The sequence below is a fragment of the Oncorhynchus gorbuscha genome, linkage group LG08, assembly GCF_021184085.1.
Source record: "Oncorhynchus gorbuscha isolate QuinsamMale2020 ecotype Even-year linkage group LG08, OgorEven_v1.0, whole genome shotgun sequence".
In the NCBI taxonomy this organism is placed as follows: Eukaryota; Metazoa; Chordata; class Actinopteri; order Salmoniformes; family Salmonidae; genus Oncorhynchus; species Oncorhynchus gorbuscha.
The window spans coordinates 82,021-97,020 of NC_060180.1; the positions used below are offsets into that span (position 1 = coordinate 82,021).

Sequence of the window (15,000 nt, forward strand, 5' to 3'; positions counted from 1 at the left end):
GAGGGCCCGTCTCTACAGGGGTACCTACAGTGTCCTGCTGGCCTCTGAGGTAGGGGAGGGCCCGGGGGTACCTACAGTGTCCTGCTGGCCTCTGAGGTAGGGGAGGGCCCGTCTCTACAGGGGTACCTACAGTGTCCTGCTGGCCTCTGAGGTAGGGGAGGGCCCGTCTCTACAGGGTACCTACAGTGTCCTGCTGGCCTCTGAGGTAGGGGAGGGCCCGTCTCTACAGGGGTACCTACAGTGTCCTGCTGGCCTCTGAGGTAGGGGAGGGCCCGTCTCTACAGGGGTACCTACAGTGTCCTGCTGGCCTCTGAGGTAGGGGAGGGCCCGTCTCTACAGGGGTACCTACAGTGTCCTGCTGGCCTCTGAGGTAGGGGAGGGCCCGTCTCTACAGGGGTACCTACAGTGTCCTGCTGGCCTCTGAGGTAGGGGAGGGCCCGTCTCTACAGGGGTACCTACAGTGTCCTGCTGGCCTCTGAGGTAGGGGAGGGCCCGTCTCTACAGGGGTACCTACAGTGTCCTGCCGGCCTCTGAGGTAGGGGAGGGCCCGTCTCTACAGGGGTCCTCTGATATGTTGATGGCTTCCATCATGGCTGCCAGGAGACCATTCCCCCCCTCTCCGCGGAGGGCGGGGCCAAAGCACTCGGGACGACGAATCAGCAGCCTCACCACCACGTTAGCGTTCTCCTCCACACTCTCACCTGATAGGACGACAGAGTTCATATCAGGATGATATGAAAATAACCAAGACCATCTACCAACCAGAGTCAAATGTTATAATGAAATGAAGGTTTATCGGCCATAGGTAATAAATGCACATGTACCGTTGCAGAACACTGCAAAGCGGAGGAAGTCGAGGTATCTCTCTCCTTCGACGGGGTTCCAGCCGATGTCAGGGTATCCTTTCGACACGAGCATGGAGCAGCTCTGGAGGCCACAGCCAGCCAAGTACTGCACCACCTAGGGAAGAGGAGGCAGAGGGAGAGGGTTAGCAGGGAAAGGTCTGGCTCAGGACATCACGTTGTCAGAGGGAAGAGGAGGCAGAGGGAGAGGGTTAGAAAGGTCTGGCTCAGGACTTCACGTTGTCAGAGGGAAGAGGAGGCAGAGGGAGAGGGTTAGCAGGGAAAGGTCTGGCTCAGGACATCACGTTGTCAGAGGGAAGAGGAGGCAGAGGGAGAGGGTTAGAAAGGTCTGGCTCAGGACTTCACGTTGTCAGAGGGAAGAGGAGGCAGAGGGAGAGGGTTAGCAGGGAAAGGTCTGGCTCAGGACATCACGTTGTCAGAGGGAAGAGGAGGCAGAGGGAGAGGGTTAGCAGGGAAAGGTCTGGCTCAGGACATCACGTTGTCAGAGGGAAGAGGAGGCAGAGGGAGAGGGTTAGAAAGGTCTGGCTCAGGACATCACGTTGTCAGAGGGAAGAGGAGGCAGAGGGAGAGGGTTAGCAGGGAAAGGTCTGGCTCAGGACATCACGTTGTCAGAGGGAAGAGGAGGCAGAGGGAGAGGGTTAGCAGGGAAAGGTCTGGCTCAGGACATCACGTTGTCAGAGGGAAGAGGAGGCAGAGGGAGAGGGTTAGAAAGGTCTGGCTCAGGACATCACGTTGTCAGAGGGAAGAGGAGGCAGAGGGAGAGGGTTAGCAGGGAAAGGTCTGGCTCAGGACATCACGTTGTCAGAGGGAAGAGGAGGCAGAGGGAGAGGGTTAGAAAGGTCTGGCTCAGGACATCACGTTGTCAGAGGGAAGAGGAGGCAGAGGGAGAGGGTTAGCAGGGAAAGGTCTGGCTCAGGACATCACGTTGTCAGAGGGAAGAGGAGGCAGAGGGAGAGGGTTAGCAGGGAAAGGTCTGGCTCAGGACATCACGTTGTCAGAGGGAAGAGGAGGCAGAGGGAGAGGGTTAGCAGGGAAAGGTCTGGCTCAGGACATCACGTTGTCAGAGGGAAGAGGAGGCAGAGGGAGAGGGTTAGAAAGGTCTGGCTCAGGACATCACGTTGTCAGAGGGAAGAGGAGGCAGAGGGAGAGGCTTAGCTGTATCTATTCCTATTGAACCTGTAAGAGCCCCACGGTGGAGGACATCAGAGAGGAATAAACTAGGATTCCTATTGAACCAGGAGGAGCCCCACGGTGGAGGACATCAGAGAGGAATAAACTAGGATTCCTATTGAATCAGGAGGAGCCCCACGGTGGAGGACATCAGAGAGGACTAAACTAGGATTCCTATTGAACCAGGAGGAGCCCCACGGTGGAGGACATCAGAGAGGAATAAACTAGGATTCCTATTGAACCAGGAGGAGCCCCACGGTGAAGGACATCAGAGAGGAATAAACTAGGATTCCTATTGAACCAGGAAGAGCCCCACGGTGGAGGACACCAGAGAGGAATAAACTAGGATTCCTATTGAACCTGGAGGAGCCCCACGGTGGAGGACATCAGAGAGGAATAAACTAGGATTCCTATTGAACCAGGAGGAGCCCCACGGTGGAGGACATCAGAGAGGAATAAACTAGGATTCCTATTGAACCAGGAGGAGCCCCACGGTGGAGGACATCAGAGAGGAATGAACTAGGATTCCTATTGAACCAGGAGGAGCCCCACGGTGGAGGACATCAGAGAGGAATAAACTAGGATTCCTATTGAACCAGGAGGAGCCCCACGGTGGAGGACATCAGAGAGGAATAAACTAGGATTCCTATTGAATCAGGAGGAGCCCCACGGTGGAGGACATCAGAGAGGACTAAACTAGGATTCCTATTGAACCAGGAGGAGCCCCACGGTGGAGGACATCAGAGAGGAATAAACTAGGATTCCTATTGAACCAGGAGGAGCCCCACGGTGGAGGACATCAGAGAGGAATAAACTAGGATTCCTATTGAACCAGGAGGAGCCCCACGGTGGAGGACATCAGAGAGGAATAAACTAGGATTCCTATTGAACCAGGAGGAGCCCCATGGTGGAGGACACCAGAGAGGAATAAACTAGGATTCCTATTGAACCAGGAGGAGCCCCACGGTGGAGGACACCAGAGAGTTCCTCTGCAGTCTTGTTATCTGCATATTGCTTCAATGGGATGATTAGCATCTTTTAATCAACCAAACATGACCATTAGCTTGCTACTGCACCATACAGTACACGTCTCTTGTTCACTACCAAACAGCTACATGTGAGCTTGGTTTACATTTAAAGTGTACCTGTCTGTTCTCCTGGCTGTAGTCGTTAAGGGAACAATACTGTACCTCTATACTGTATCTCTATATTGTATCTCTATACTGTACCTCTATACTGTATCTCTATACTGTATCTCTATACTGTACCTCTATACTGTATCTCTATACATTGGGTACAGGGTGGGCTGAACAAGTTAGTTTGCTGGTAGAGTTGGGCCTTGTCTTACTTTCTCCAGGTCGGGTTCCCTCAGGGCCAGAGCCAGTTCGTTGTTGTCCATCACAGAGGCAGCGGCCACATCTAGTGGAGTAGAGCCTCGCATGGAGGGAGACGCTGGGGACACAGAGAGATGGAGGGCAACACACACAGAGAGAGAAGGAGGGCAACACACACAGAGAGAGAAGGAGGACAACACACACAGAGAGAAGGAGGGCAACACACACAGAGAGAGAAGGAGGGCAACACACACAGAGAGAGAAGGAGGGCAACACACACAGAGAGAAGGAGGGCAACACACACAGAGAGAGAAGGAGGACGACACACACAGAGAGAGAAGGAGGGCAACACACACAGAGGGAGAAGGAGGGCAACACACACAGAGAGAGAAGGAGGGCAACAGAGGGAGGGCAACACACACAGAGAGAGAAGGAGGGCAACACACACAGAGGGAAGGAGGGCAACACACACAGAGGGAGAAGGAGGGCAACACACACAGAGGGTGGGAGGGCAACACACACAGAGGGAGGAGGGCAACACACACAGAGGGAGGGAGGGCAACACACACAGAGGGAGGGAGGGAAACACACACAGAGGGAGGAGGAGGGCAACACACACAGAGGGAGGGAGGGCAACACACACAGAGGGAGAAGGGCAACACACACAGAGGGAGGGAGGGCAACACACACAGAGGGAGGGAGGGCAACACACACAGAGGGAGGGAGGGCAACACACACAGAGGGAGGAGGAGGGCAACACACACAGAGGGAGGGCAACACACACAGAGGGAGGAGGGCAACACACACAGAGGGAGGGAGGGCAACACACACAGAGGGAGGGAGGGCAACACACACAGAGGGAGAAGGAGGGCAACACGCACAGAGGGAGAAGGAGGGCAACACGCACAGAGGGAGAAGGAGGGCAACACACACAGAGAGAGAAGGAGGGCAACACACACAGAGGGAGAAGGAGGGCAACACACACAGAGAGAGAAGGAGGGCAACACACACACAGAGAGGGAAGGAGGGCAACACACACAGAGAGAGAAGGAGGGCAACACACACAGAGAGAAGGAGGGCAACACACACAGAGAGAGAAGGAGGGCAACACACACAGAGAAAGAAGGAGGGCAACACACACAGAGAGAGAAGGAGGGCAACACACACAGAGGGAGAAGGAGGACAACACACAGAGAGAGAAGGAGGACAACACACAGAGAGGGAGAAGGAGGGCAACACACAGAGAGAGAGAGAGAGAAGGAGGGCAACACACACAGAGAGAGAGAGAAGGAGGACAACACACACAGAGAGAAGGAGGACAACACACACAGAGAGAGGGAGGGCAACACACACAGAGGGAGAAGGAGGACAACACACACAGAGAGAAGGAGGACAACACACACAGAGAGAGAGGGAGGGCAAACACACAGAGAGAGAAGGAGGGCAACACACACAGAGAGAGAAGGAGGGCAACACACACAGAGGGAGGGAGGGCAACACACACAGAGAGAGAAGGAGGGCAACACACACAGAGAGAGAAGGAGGGCAACACACACAGAGAGAGAAGGAGGGCAACACACACACAGAGAGAGAAGGAGGGCAACACACACAGAGAGAGGGAGGGCAACACACACAGAGAGAGAAGGAGGGAAACACACACAGAGAGAAGGAGGGCAACACACACAGAGGGAGAGAAGGAGGGCAACACACACAGAGAGAGAAGGAGGGCAACACACACAGAGGGAGAGAAGGAGGGCAACACACACAGAGAGAGAAGGAGGGCAACACACACAGAGGGAGAGAAGGAGGGCAACACACACATAGGGAGAGAAGGAGGGCAACACACACAGAGAGAATGAGGGCAACACACACAGAGAGAAGGAGGGCAACACACACAGAGAGAAGGAGGGCAACACACACAGAGGGAGAGAAGGAGGGCAACACACACAGAGAGAGAAGGAGGGCAACACACACAGAGAGAGAAGGAGGGCAACACACACAGAGAGAAGGAGGGCAACACACACAGAGAGAAAAGGAGGGCAACACACACAGAGAGAAGGAGGGCAACACACACAGAGAGAGAAGGAGGGCAACACACACAGAGAGAGAAGGAGGGCAACACACACAGAGAGAGAAGGAGGGCAACACACACAGAGAGCGAAGGAGGGCAACACACACAGAGGGAGAAGGAGGACAACACACAGAGAGGGAGAAGGAGGGCAACACACAGAGAGAGAGAGAGAAGGAGGGCAACACACACAGAGAGAGAGAGAAGGAGGGCAACACACACAGAGAGAAGGAGGACAACACACACAGAGAGAGGGAGGGCAACACACACAGAGGGAGAAGGGGGACAACACACACAGAGAGAGAAGGAGGGCAACACACACAGAGAGAGAAGGAGGGCAACACACACAGAGAGAGAAGGAGGGCAACACACACACAGAGAGGGAAGGAGGGCAACACACAGAGAGAGAGAAGGAGGGCAACACACACAGAGAGGGAGAGAGACACACACAGAGAGAGAAGGAGGGCAACACACACACAGAGAGAGAAGGAGGGCAACACACACAGAGAGAGAGAAGGAGGGCAACACACACAGAGAGAGAGAAGGAGGGCAACACACACACAGAGAGGGAGAGAGACACACAGAGAGGGAGACACACACACACACACACACAAACACACACACACACACCATTATCTCCAGCAAGCTAAAGCATCAGTTAAAACCTATGGAGCATACCAAAGCACCCCAGATCTCATCAGATACAAATGGAAAGACAACGTCTGCATCCAGAATGTCAAGCCTCTCCCTAGAAAGTGCCCTACTCTCAATGTAAAGCCTTTCGTCTCTGGTCAGCAGTAGAGCAGGACGTAGTGAATGGGGAGCCATTTTAGACACTCACCAAGCCCGACGCTGCTGTTCTCCAGCAGGTAGCTGAGGTGGTCGAACATGGCTTTCTGGTTCTGTCTACTGATGCGACAGAAGTAACACAGGAAACGACAGCAGTTGGCCACCATCTTAGGGAAGGTGATTTCCTGAACAACAAGTCACAGACAAGGAGCAGACAAGTCAACACAGTTTTACTCTGCTTTCCAAATGTTACACAGTGAACGGGACAGGAAGTGACGTTAGTAATGTTACACAGTGAACGGGACAGGAAGTGACATTAGTTACACAGTGAACGGGACAGGAAGTGACGTTAGAAGTGTTACACAGTGAACGGGACAGGAAGTAATGTTAGATGTGTTACACAGTGAACGGGACAGGAAGTGACGTTAGTAATGTGACACAGTGAACGGGACAGGAAGTAACATTAGTTACACAGTGAACGGGACAGGAAGTGACGTTAGAAGTGTTACACAGTGAATGGGACAGGAAGTGACGTTAGAAATTTTACACAGTGAACGGGACAGGAAGTGACGTTAGAAGTGTTACACAGTGAACGAGACAGGAAGTGACGTTAGAAGTGTTACACAGTGAACGAGACAGGAAGTGACATTACAACTGCATCTTGCCTATGCTGCTCTGTACCATCACTCATTCATATATCCTTATGTACATATTATTTATCCCCTTACACTGTGTATAAGACAGTAGTTTTGGAATTGTTAGTTAGATTACTTGTTGGTTATCACTGCATTGTCGGAACGAGAAGCACAAGCATTTCGCTACACTCGCATTAACATCTGCTAACCATGTGTATGTGACAAATAACATTTGATTTGAACAATGACATGACATGAATAAACTATCAATCACTCATGGTATCAATCACTAATGATATCAATGAATTATCAATCAACAATGACATCAATAAACTATCAATCACTCATGATATCAATGAATTATCGATCACTCATGGTATCAATCACTAATGATATCAATGAATTATCAATCACTCATGGTATCAATCACTAATGATATCAATGAACTATCAATCACTAATGATATCAATGAACTATCAATCACTAATGATATCAATAAACTATCAATCACTGATGGTATCAATCACTAATGATATCAATGAACTATCAATCACTAATGATATCAATAAACTATCAATCACTAATGATATCAATCACTAATGATATCAATGAACTATCAATCACTGATGGTATCAATCACTAATGATATCAATGAACTATCAATCACGAATGATATCAATGAACTATCAATCAATAATGATATCAATGAACTATCAATCACTGATGGTATCAATCACTAATGATATCAATGAACTATCAATCACTAATGATATCAATGAACTATCAATCACTAATGATATAGTTCATTGATATCATTAGTGATTGATAGTTCATTGATATCATTAGTGATTGATAGTCCATTGATATCATTAGTGATTGATAGTTCATTGATATCATTAGTGATTGATACCATCAGTGATTGATAGTTTATTGATATCATTAGTGATTGATAGTTCAATCACTGATGGTATCAATCACTAATGATATCAATGAACTATCAATCACTAATGATATCAATAAACTATCAATCACTAATGATATCAATGAACTATCAATCACTAATGATATCAATCACTAATGATATCAATAAACTATCAATCACTAATGATATCAATCACTAATGATATCAATAAACTATCAATCACTGATGGTATCAATCACTAATGATATCAATAAACTATCAATCACTAATTATATCAATAAACTATCAATCACTGATGGTATCAATCACTAATGATATCAATGAACTATCAATCACTAATGATATCAATGAACTATCAATCACTAATGATATCAATGAACTATCAATCACTGATGGTATCAATCACTAATGATATCAATGAACTATCAATCACTAATGATATCAATGAACTATCAATCACTCATGGTATCAATCATTAATGATATCAATAAACTATCGATCACTGATGGTATCAATCACTAATGATATCAATGAACTATCAATCACTAATGATATCAATAAACTATCAATCACCGATGGTATCAATCACTAATGATATCAATAAACTATCAATCACTGATGGTATCAATCACTAATGATATCAATAAACTATCAATCACTGATGGTATCAATCACTAATGATATCAATGAACTATCAATCACTAATGATATCAATGAACTATCAATCACTAATGATATCAATGAACTATCAATCACTGATGGTATCAATCACTAATGATATCAATGAACTATCAATCACTAATGATATCAATGAACTATCAATCACTAATGATATCAATGAACTATCAATCACTGATGGTATCAATCACTAATGATATCAATGAACTATCAATCACTAATGATATCAATGAACTATCAATCACTAATGATAGCAATAAACTATCAATCACTAATGATAGCAATAAACTATCAATCACTAATGATATCAATGAACTATCAATCACTAATGATATCAATAAACTATCAATCACTGATGATATCAATCACTAATGATATCAATGAACTATCAATCACTAATGATATCAATAAACTATCAATCACTGATGGTATCAATCACTAATGATATCAATAAACTATCAATCACTAATGATATCAATAAACTATCAATCACTGATGGTATCAATCACTAATGATATCAATGAACTATCAATCACTAATGATATCAATGAACTATCAATCACTCATGGTATCAATCACTAATGATATCAATAAACTATCAATCACTGATGGTATCAATCACTAATGATATCAATAAACTATCAATCACTAATGATATCAATGAACTATCAATCACAGATGGTATCAATCACTAATGATATCAATAAACTATCAATCACTAATGATATCAATAAACTATCAATCACTGATGGTATCAATCACTAATGATATCAATAAACTATCAATCACTGATGGTATCAATCACTAATGATATCAATAAACTATCAATCACTAATGATATCAATAAACTATCAATCACTGATGGTATCAATCACTAATGATATCAATAAACTATCAATCACTAATGATATCAATAAACTATCAATCACTAATGATATCAATAAACTATCAATCACTCATGGTATCAATCACTAATGATATCAATGAACTATCAATCACTGATGGTATCAATCACTAATGATATCAATAAACTATCAATCACTAATGATATCAATCACTAATGATATCAATAAACTATCAATCACTGATGGTATCAATCACTAATGATATCAATAAACTATCAATCACTGATGGTATCAATCACTAATGATATCAATAAACTATCAATCACTAATGATATCAATAAACGATCAATCACTGATGGTATCAATCACTAATGATATCAATAAACTATCAATCACTGATGATATCAATAAACTATCAATCACTGATGGTATCAATCACTAATGATATCAATAAACTATCAATCACTAATGGTATCAATCACTAATGATATCAATAAACTATCAATCACTGATGATATCAATAAACTATCAATCACTGATGGTATCAATCACTAATGATATCAATAAACTATCAATCACTGATGGTATCAATCACTAATGATATCAATAAACTATCAATCACTAATGGTATCAATCACTAATGATATCAATAAACTATCAATCACTAATGATATCAATAAACTATCAATCACTGATGGTATCAATCACTCATGGTATCAATCACTAATGATATCAATAAACTATCAATCACTAATGATATCAATAAACTATCAATCACTGATGGTATCAATCACTAATGATATCAATAAACTATCAATCACTGATGGTATCAATCACTAATGATATCAATAAACTATCAATCACTGATGGTATCAATCACTAATGATATCAATGAACTATCAATCACTGATGGTATCAATCACTAATGATATCAATAAATTATCAATCACTGATGGTATCAATCACTAATGATATCAATGAACTATCAATCACTGATGGTATCAATCACTAATGATATCAATGAACTATCAATCACTAATGATATCAATAAACTATCAATCACTAATGATATCAATAAACTATCAATCACTGATGGTATCAATCACTAATGATATCAATGAACTATCAATCACTAATGATATCAATAAACTATCAATCACTGATGGTATCAATCACTAATGATATCAATGAACTATCAATCACTAATGATATCAATAAACTATCAATCACTAATGATATCAATAAACTATCAATCACTGATGGTATCAATCACTAATGATATCAATAAACTATCAATCACTGATGGTATCAATCACTAATGATATCAATGAACTATCAATCACTAATGATATCAATAAACTATCAATCACTAATGATATCAATAAACTATCAATCACTGATGGTATCAATCACTAATGATATCAATAAACTATCAATCACTGATGGTATCAATAAACTATCAATCACTGATGGTATCAATCACTAATGATATCAATAAACTATCAATCACTGATGGTATCAATCACTAATGATATCAATAAACTATCAATCACTGATGGTATCAATCACTAATGATATCAATGAACTATCAATCACTAATGATATCAATAAACTATCAATCACTGATGGTATCAATCACTAATGATATCAATAAACTATCAATCACTAATGATATCAATAAACTATCAATCACTAATGATATCAATGAACTATCAATCACTAATGATATCAATAAACTATCAATCACTGATGGTATCAATCACTAATGATATCAATAAACTATCAATCACTAATGATATCAATAAACTATCAATCACTGATGGTATCAATCACTAATGATATCAATAAACTATCAATCACTGATGGTATCAATCACTAATGATATCAATAAACTATCAATCACTAATGGTATCAATCACTAATGATATCAATAAACTATCAATCACTCATGGTATCAATCACTAATGATATCAATGAACTATCAATCACTAATGATATCAATGAACTATCAATCACTGATGGTATCAATCACTAATGATATCAATGAACTATCAATCACTAATGATATCAATGAACTATCAATCACTAATGATATCAATGAACTATCAATCACTAATGATATCAATGAATTATCAATCACTCATGGTATCAATCACTCAGAGTGCTGATCTGGGATCAGTTTAGCCTTTTACATGGTGAAGTGTTATATATATATGCTGATCAAAACTGATCAAAACTGATCAAAAATACATAGATGGAACTAATTTAATTAGAAAAAAAACTCCTTCAAACAGCACACACACACACACACACACACACACACACACACACACACACACACACACACACACACACACACACACACACACACACACACACACACACACACACACACACACACACACACACACACACACACACACACACACACACACACACACACACACACACCCTTATGAGCAGTTACCTTGGATTCCCCTCCACTCAGGACGTTAACCATCACCTCCATGACAGTCTCATGCATTCCCAGAGCTCTCATCAGGTTAGGATGCTGGTAGAACACCTTGTTGTTCATGATGTCTCTGGAGAGAGACCAGACCAAGAGACAGGTAAACAAGCAGAGCTCTCATCAGGTTAGGATGCTGGTAGAACACCTTGTTGTTCATGATGTCTCTGGAGAGAGACCAGACCAAGAGACAGGTAAACAAGCAGAGCTCTCATCAGGTTAGGATGCTGGTAGAACACCTTGTTGTTCATGATGTCTCTGGAGAGAGACCAGACCAAGAGACAGGTAAACAAGCAGAGCTCTCATCAGGTTAGGATGCTGGTAGAACACCTTGTTGTTCATGATGTCTCTGGAGAGAGACCAGACCAAGAGACAGGTAAACAAGCAGAGCTCTCATCAGGTTAGGATGCTGGTAGAACACCTTGTTGTTCATGATGTCTCTGGAGAGAGACCAGACCAAGAGACAGGTAAACAAGCAGAGCTCTCATCAGGTTAGGATGCTGGTAGAACACCTTGTTGTTCATGATGTCTCTGGAGAGAGACCAGACCAAGAGACAGGTAAACAAGCAGAGCTCTCATCAGGTTAGGATGCTGGTAGAACACCTTGTTGTTCATGATGTCTCTGGAGAGAGACCAGACCAAGAGACAGGTAAACAAGCAGAGCTCTCATCAGGTTAGGATGCTGGTAGAACACCTTGTTGTTCATGATGTCTCTGGAGAGAGACCAGACCAAGAGACAGGTAAACAAGCAGAGCTCTCATCAGGTTAGGATGCTGGTAGAACACCTTGTTGTTCATGATGTCTCTGGAGAGAGACCAGACCAAGAGACAGGTAAACAAGCAGAGCTCTCATCAGGTTAGGATGCTGGTAGAACACCTTGTTGTTCATGATGTCTCTGGAGAGAGACCAGACCAAGAGACAGGTAAACAAGCAGAGCTCTCATCAGGTTAGGATGCTGGTAGAACACCTTGTTGTTCATGATGTCTCTGGAGAGAGACCAGACCAAGAGACAGGTAAACAAGCAGAGCTCTCATCAGGTTGGGATGCTGGTAGAACACCTTGTTGTTCATGATGTCTCTGGAGAGAGACCAGACCAAGAGACAGGTAAACAAGCAGAGCTCTCATCAGGTTAGGATGCTGGTAGAACACCTTGTTGTTCATGATGTCTCTGGAGAGAGACCAGACCAAGAGACAGGTAAACAAGCAGAGCTCTCATCAGGTTAGGATGCTGGTAGAACACCTTGTTGTTCATGATGTCTCTGGAGAGAGACCAGACCAAGAGACAGGTAAACAAGCAGAGCTCTCATCAGGTTGGGATGCTGGTAGAACACCTTGTTGTTCATGATGTCTCTGGAGAGAGACCAGACCAAGAGACAGGTAAACAAGCAGAGCTCTCATCAGGTTAGGATGCTGGTAGAACACCTTGTTGTTCATGATGTCTCTGGAGAGAGACCAGACCAAGAGACAGGTAAACAAGCAGAGCTCTCATCAGGTTAGGATGCTGGTAGAACACCTTGTTGTTCATGATGTCTCTGGAGAGAGACCAGACCAAGAGACAGGTAAACAAGCAGAGCTCTCATCAGGTTAGGATGCTGGTAGAACACCTTGTTGTTCATGATGTCTCTGGAGAGAGACCAGACCAAGAGACAGGTAAACAAGCAGAGCTCTCATCAGGTTAGGATGCTGGTAGAACACCTTGTTGTTCATGATGTCTCTGGAGAGAGACCAGACCAAGAGACAGGTAAACAAGCAGAGCTCTCATCAGGTTGGGATGCTGGTAGAACACCTTGTTGTTCATGATGTCTCTGGAGAGAGACCAGACCAAGAGACAGGTAAACAAGCAGAGCTCTCATCAGGTTAGGATGCTGGTAGAACACCTTGTTGTTCATGATGTCTCTGGAGAGAGACCAGACCAAGAGACAGGTAAACAAGCAGAGCTCTCATCAGGTTAGGATGCTGGTAGAACACCTTGTTGTTCATGATGTCTCTGGAGAGAGACCAGACCAAGAGACAGGTAAACAAGCAGAGCTCTCATCAGGTTAGGATGCTGGTAGAACACCTTGTTGTTCATGATGTCTCTGGAGAGAGACCAGACCAAGAGACAGGTAAACAAGCAGAGCTCTCATCAGGTTAGGATGCTGGTAGAACACCTTGTTGTTCATGATGTCTCTGGAGAGAGACCAGACCAAGAGACAGGTAAACAAGCAGAGCTCTCATCAGGTTAGGATGCTGGTAGAACACCTTGTTGTTCATGATGTCTCTGGAGAGAGACCAGACCAAGAGACAGGTAAACAAGCAGAGCTCTCATCAGGTTGGGATGCTGGTAGAACACCTTGTTGTTCATGATGTCTCTGGAGAGAGACCAGACCAAGAGACAGGTAAACAAGTAGTGTAGAGCCCTTACCCCAGTTAGTTTGTAGTGTGTAGTATGTAGTATGTAGTGTGTAGTGTGTAGTGTGTAGTATGTAGTGTGTAGTGTGTAGTGTGTAGTGTGTAGTATGTAGTGTGTAGTGTGTAGTGTGTAGTGTGTAGTGTAGAGCCCTTACCCCAGCCCTCTGATCATCAGTTTCTCCTCCTCACGCCCCATGCTGAAGGGTTAGTATGTAGTGTGTAGTGTGTAGTGTGTAGTGTGTAGTGTGTAGTGTGTAGTGTGTAGTATGTAGTGTGTAGTGTGTAGTGTGTAGTGTGTAGTGTGTAGTATGTAGTGTGTAGTGTGTAGTGTGTAGTGTGTAGTGTGTAGTGTGTAGTGTAGAGCCCTTACCCCAGCCCTCTGATCATCAGTTTCTCCTCCTCACGCCCCATGCTGAAGGGTTAGTATGTAGTGTGTAGTGTGTAGTATGTAGTGTGTAGTGTAGAGCCCTTACCCCAGCCCTCTGATCATCAGTTTCTCCTCCTCACGCCCCATGCTGAAGGGTTAGTATGTAGTGTGTAGTGTGTAGTGTGTAGTGTGTAGTGTAGAGCCCTTACCCCAGCCCTCTGATCATCAGTTTCTCCTCCTCACGCCCCATGCTGAAGGGTTAGTATGTAGTGTGTAGTGTGTAGTGTGTAGTGTGTAGTGTAGAGCCCTTACCCCAGCCCTCTGATCATCAGTTTCTCCTCCTCACGCCCCATGCTGAAGGGTTAGTATGTAGTGTGTAGTGTGTAGTGTGTAGTGTGTAGTGTGTAGTGTAGAGCCCTTACCCCAGCCCTC

General features: G+C 44.1%; 1 protein-coding gene across 1 annotated transcript in view; it reads right to left on the bottom strand.

Moving 5' to 3' along the window:
• Positions 1-15,000, bottom strand: part of LOC124041068 (ryanodine receptor 2-like) — a gene marked incomplete at its 3' end in the record, with an annotated part of 293,761 nt that overhangs the window by 81,945 nt on the left and 196,816 nt on the right. Inside the window, 5 exon segments of the mRNA XM_046358233.1 lie at positions 515-701; positions 825-960; positions 3,382-3,485; positions 6,277-6,409; positions 11,772-11,886. Coding sequence (XP_046214189.1) covers positions 515-701; positions 825-960; positions 3,382-3,485; positions 6,277-6,409; positions 11,772-11,886 — 675 coding nt within the window.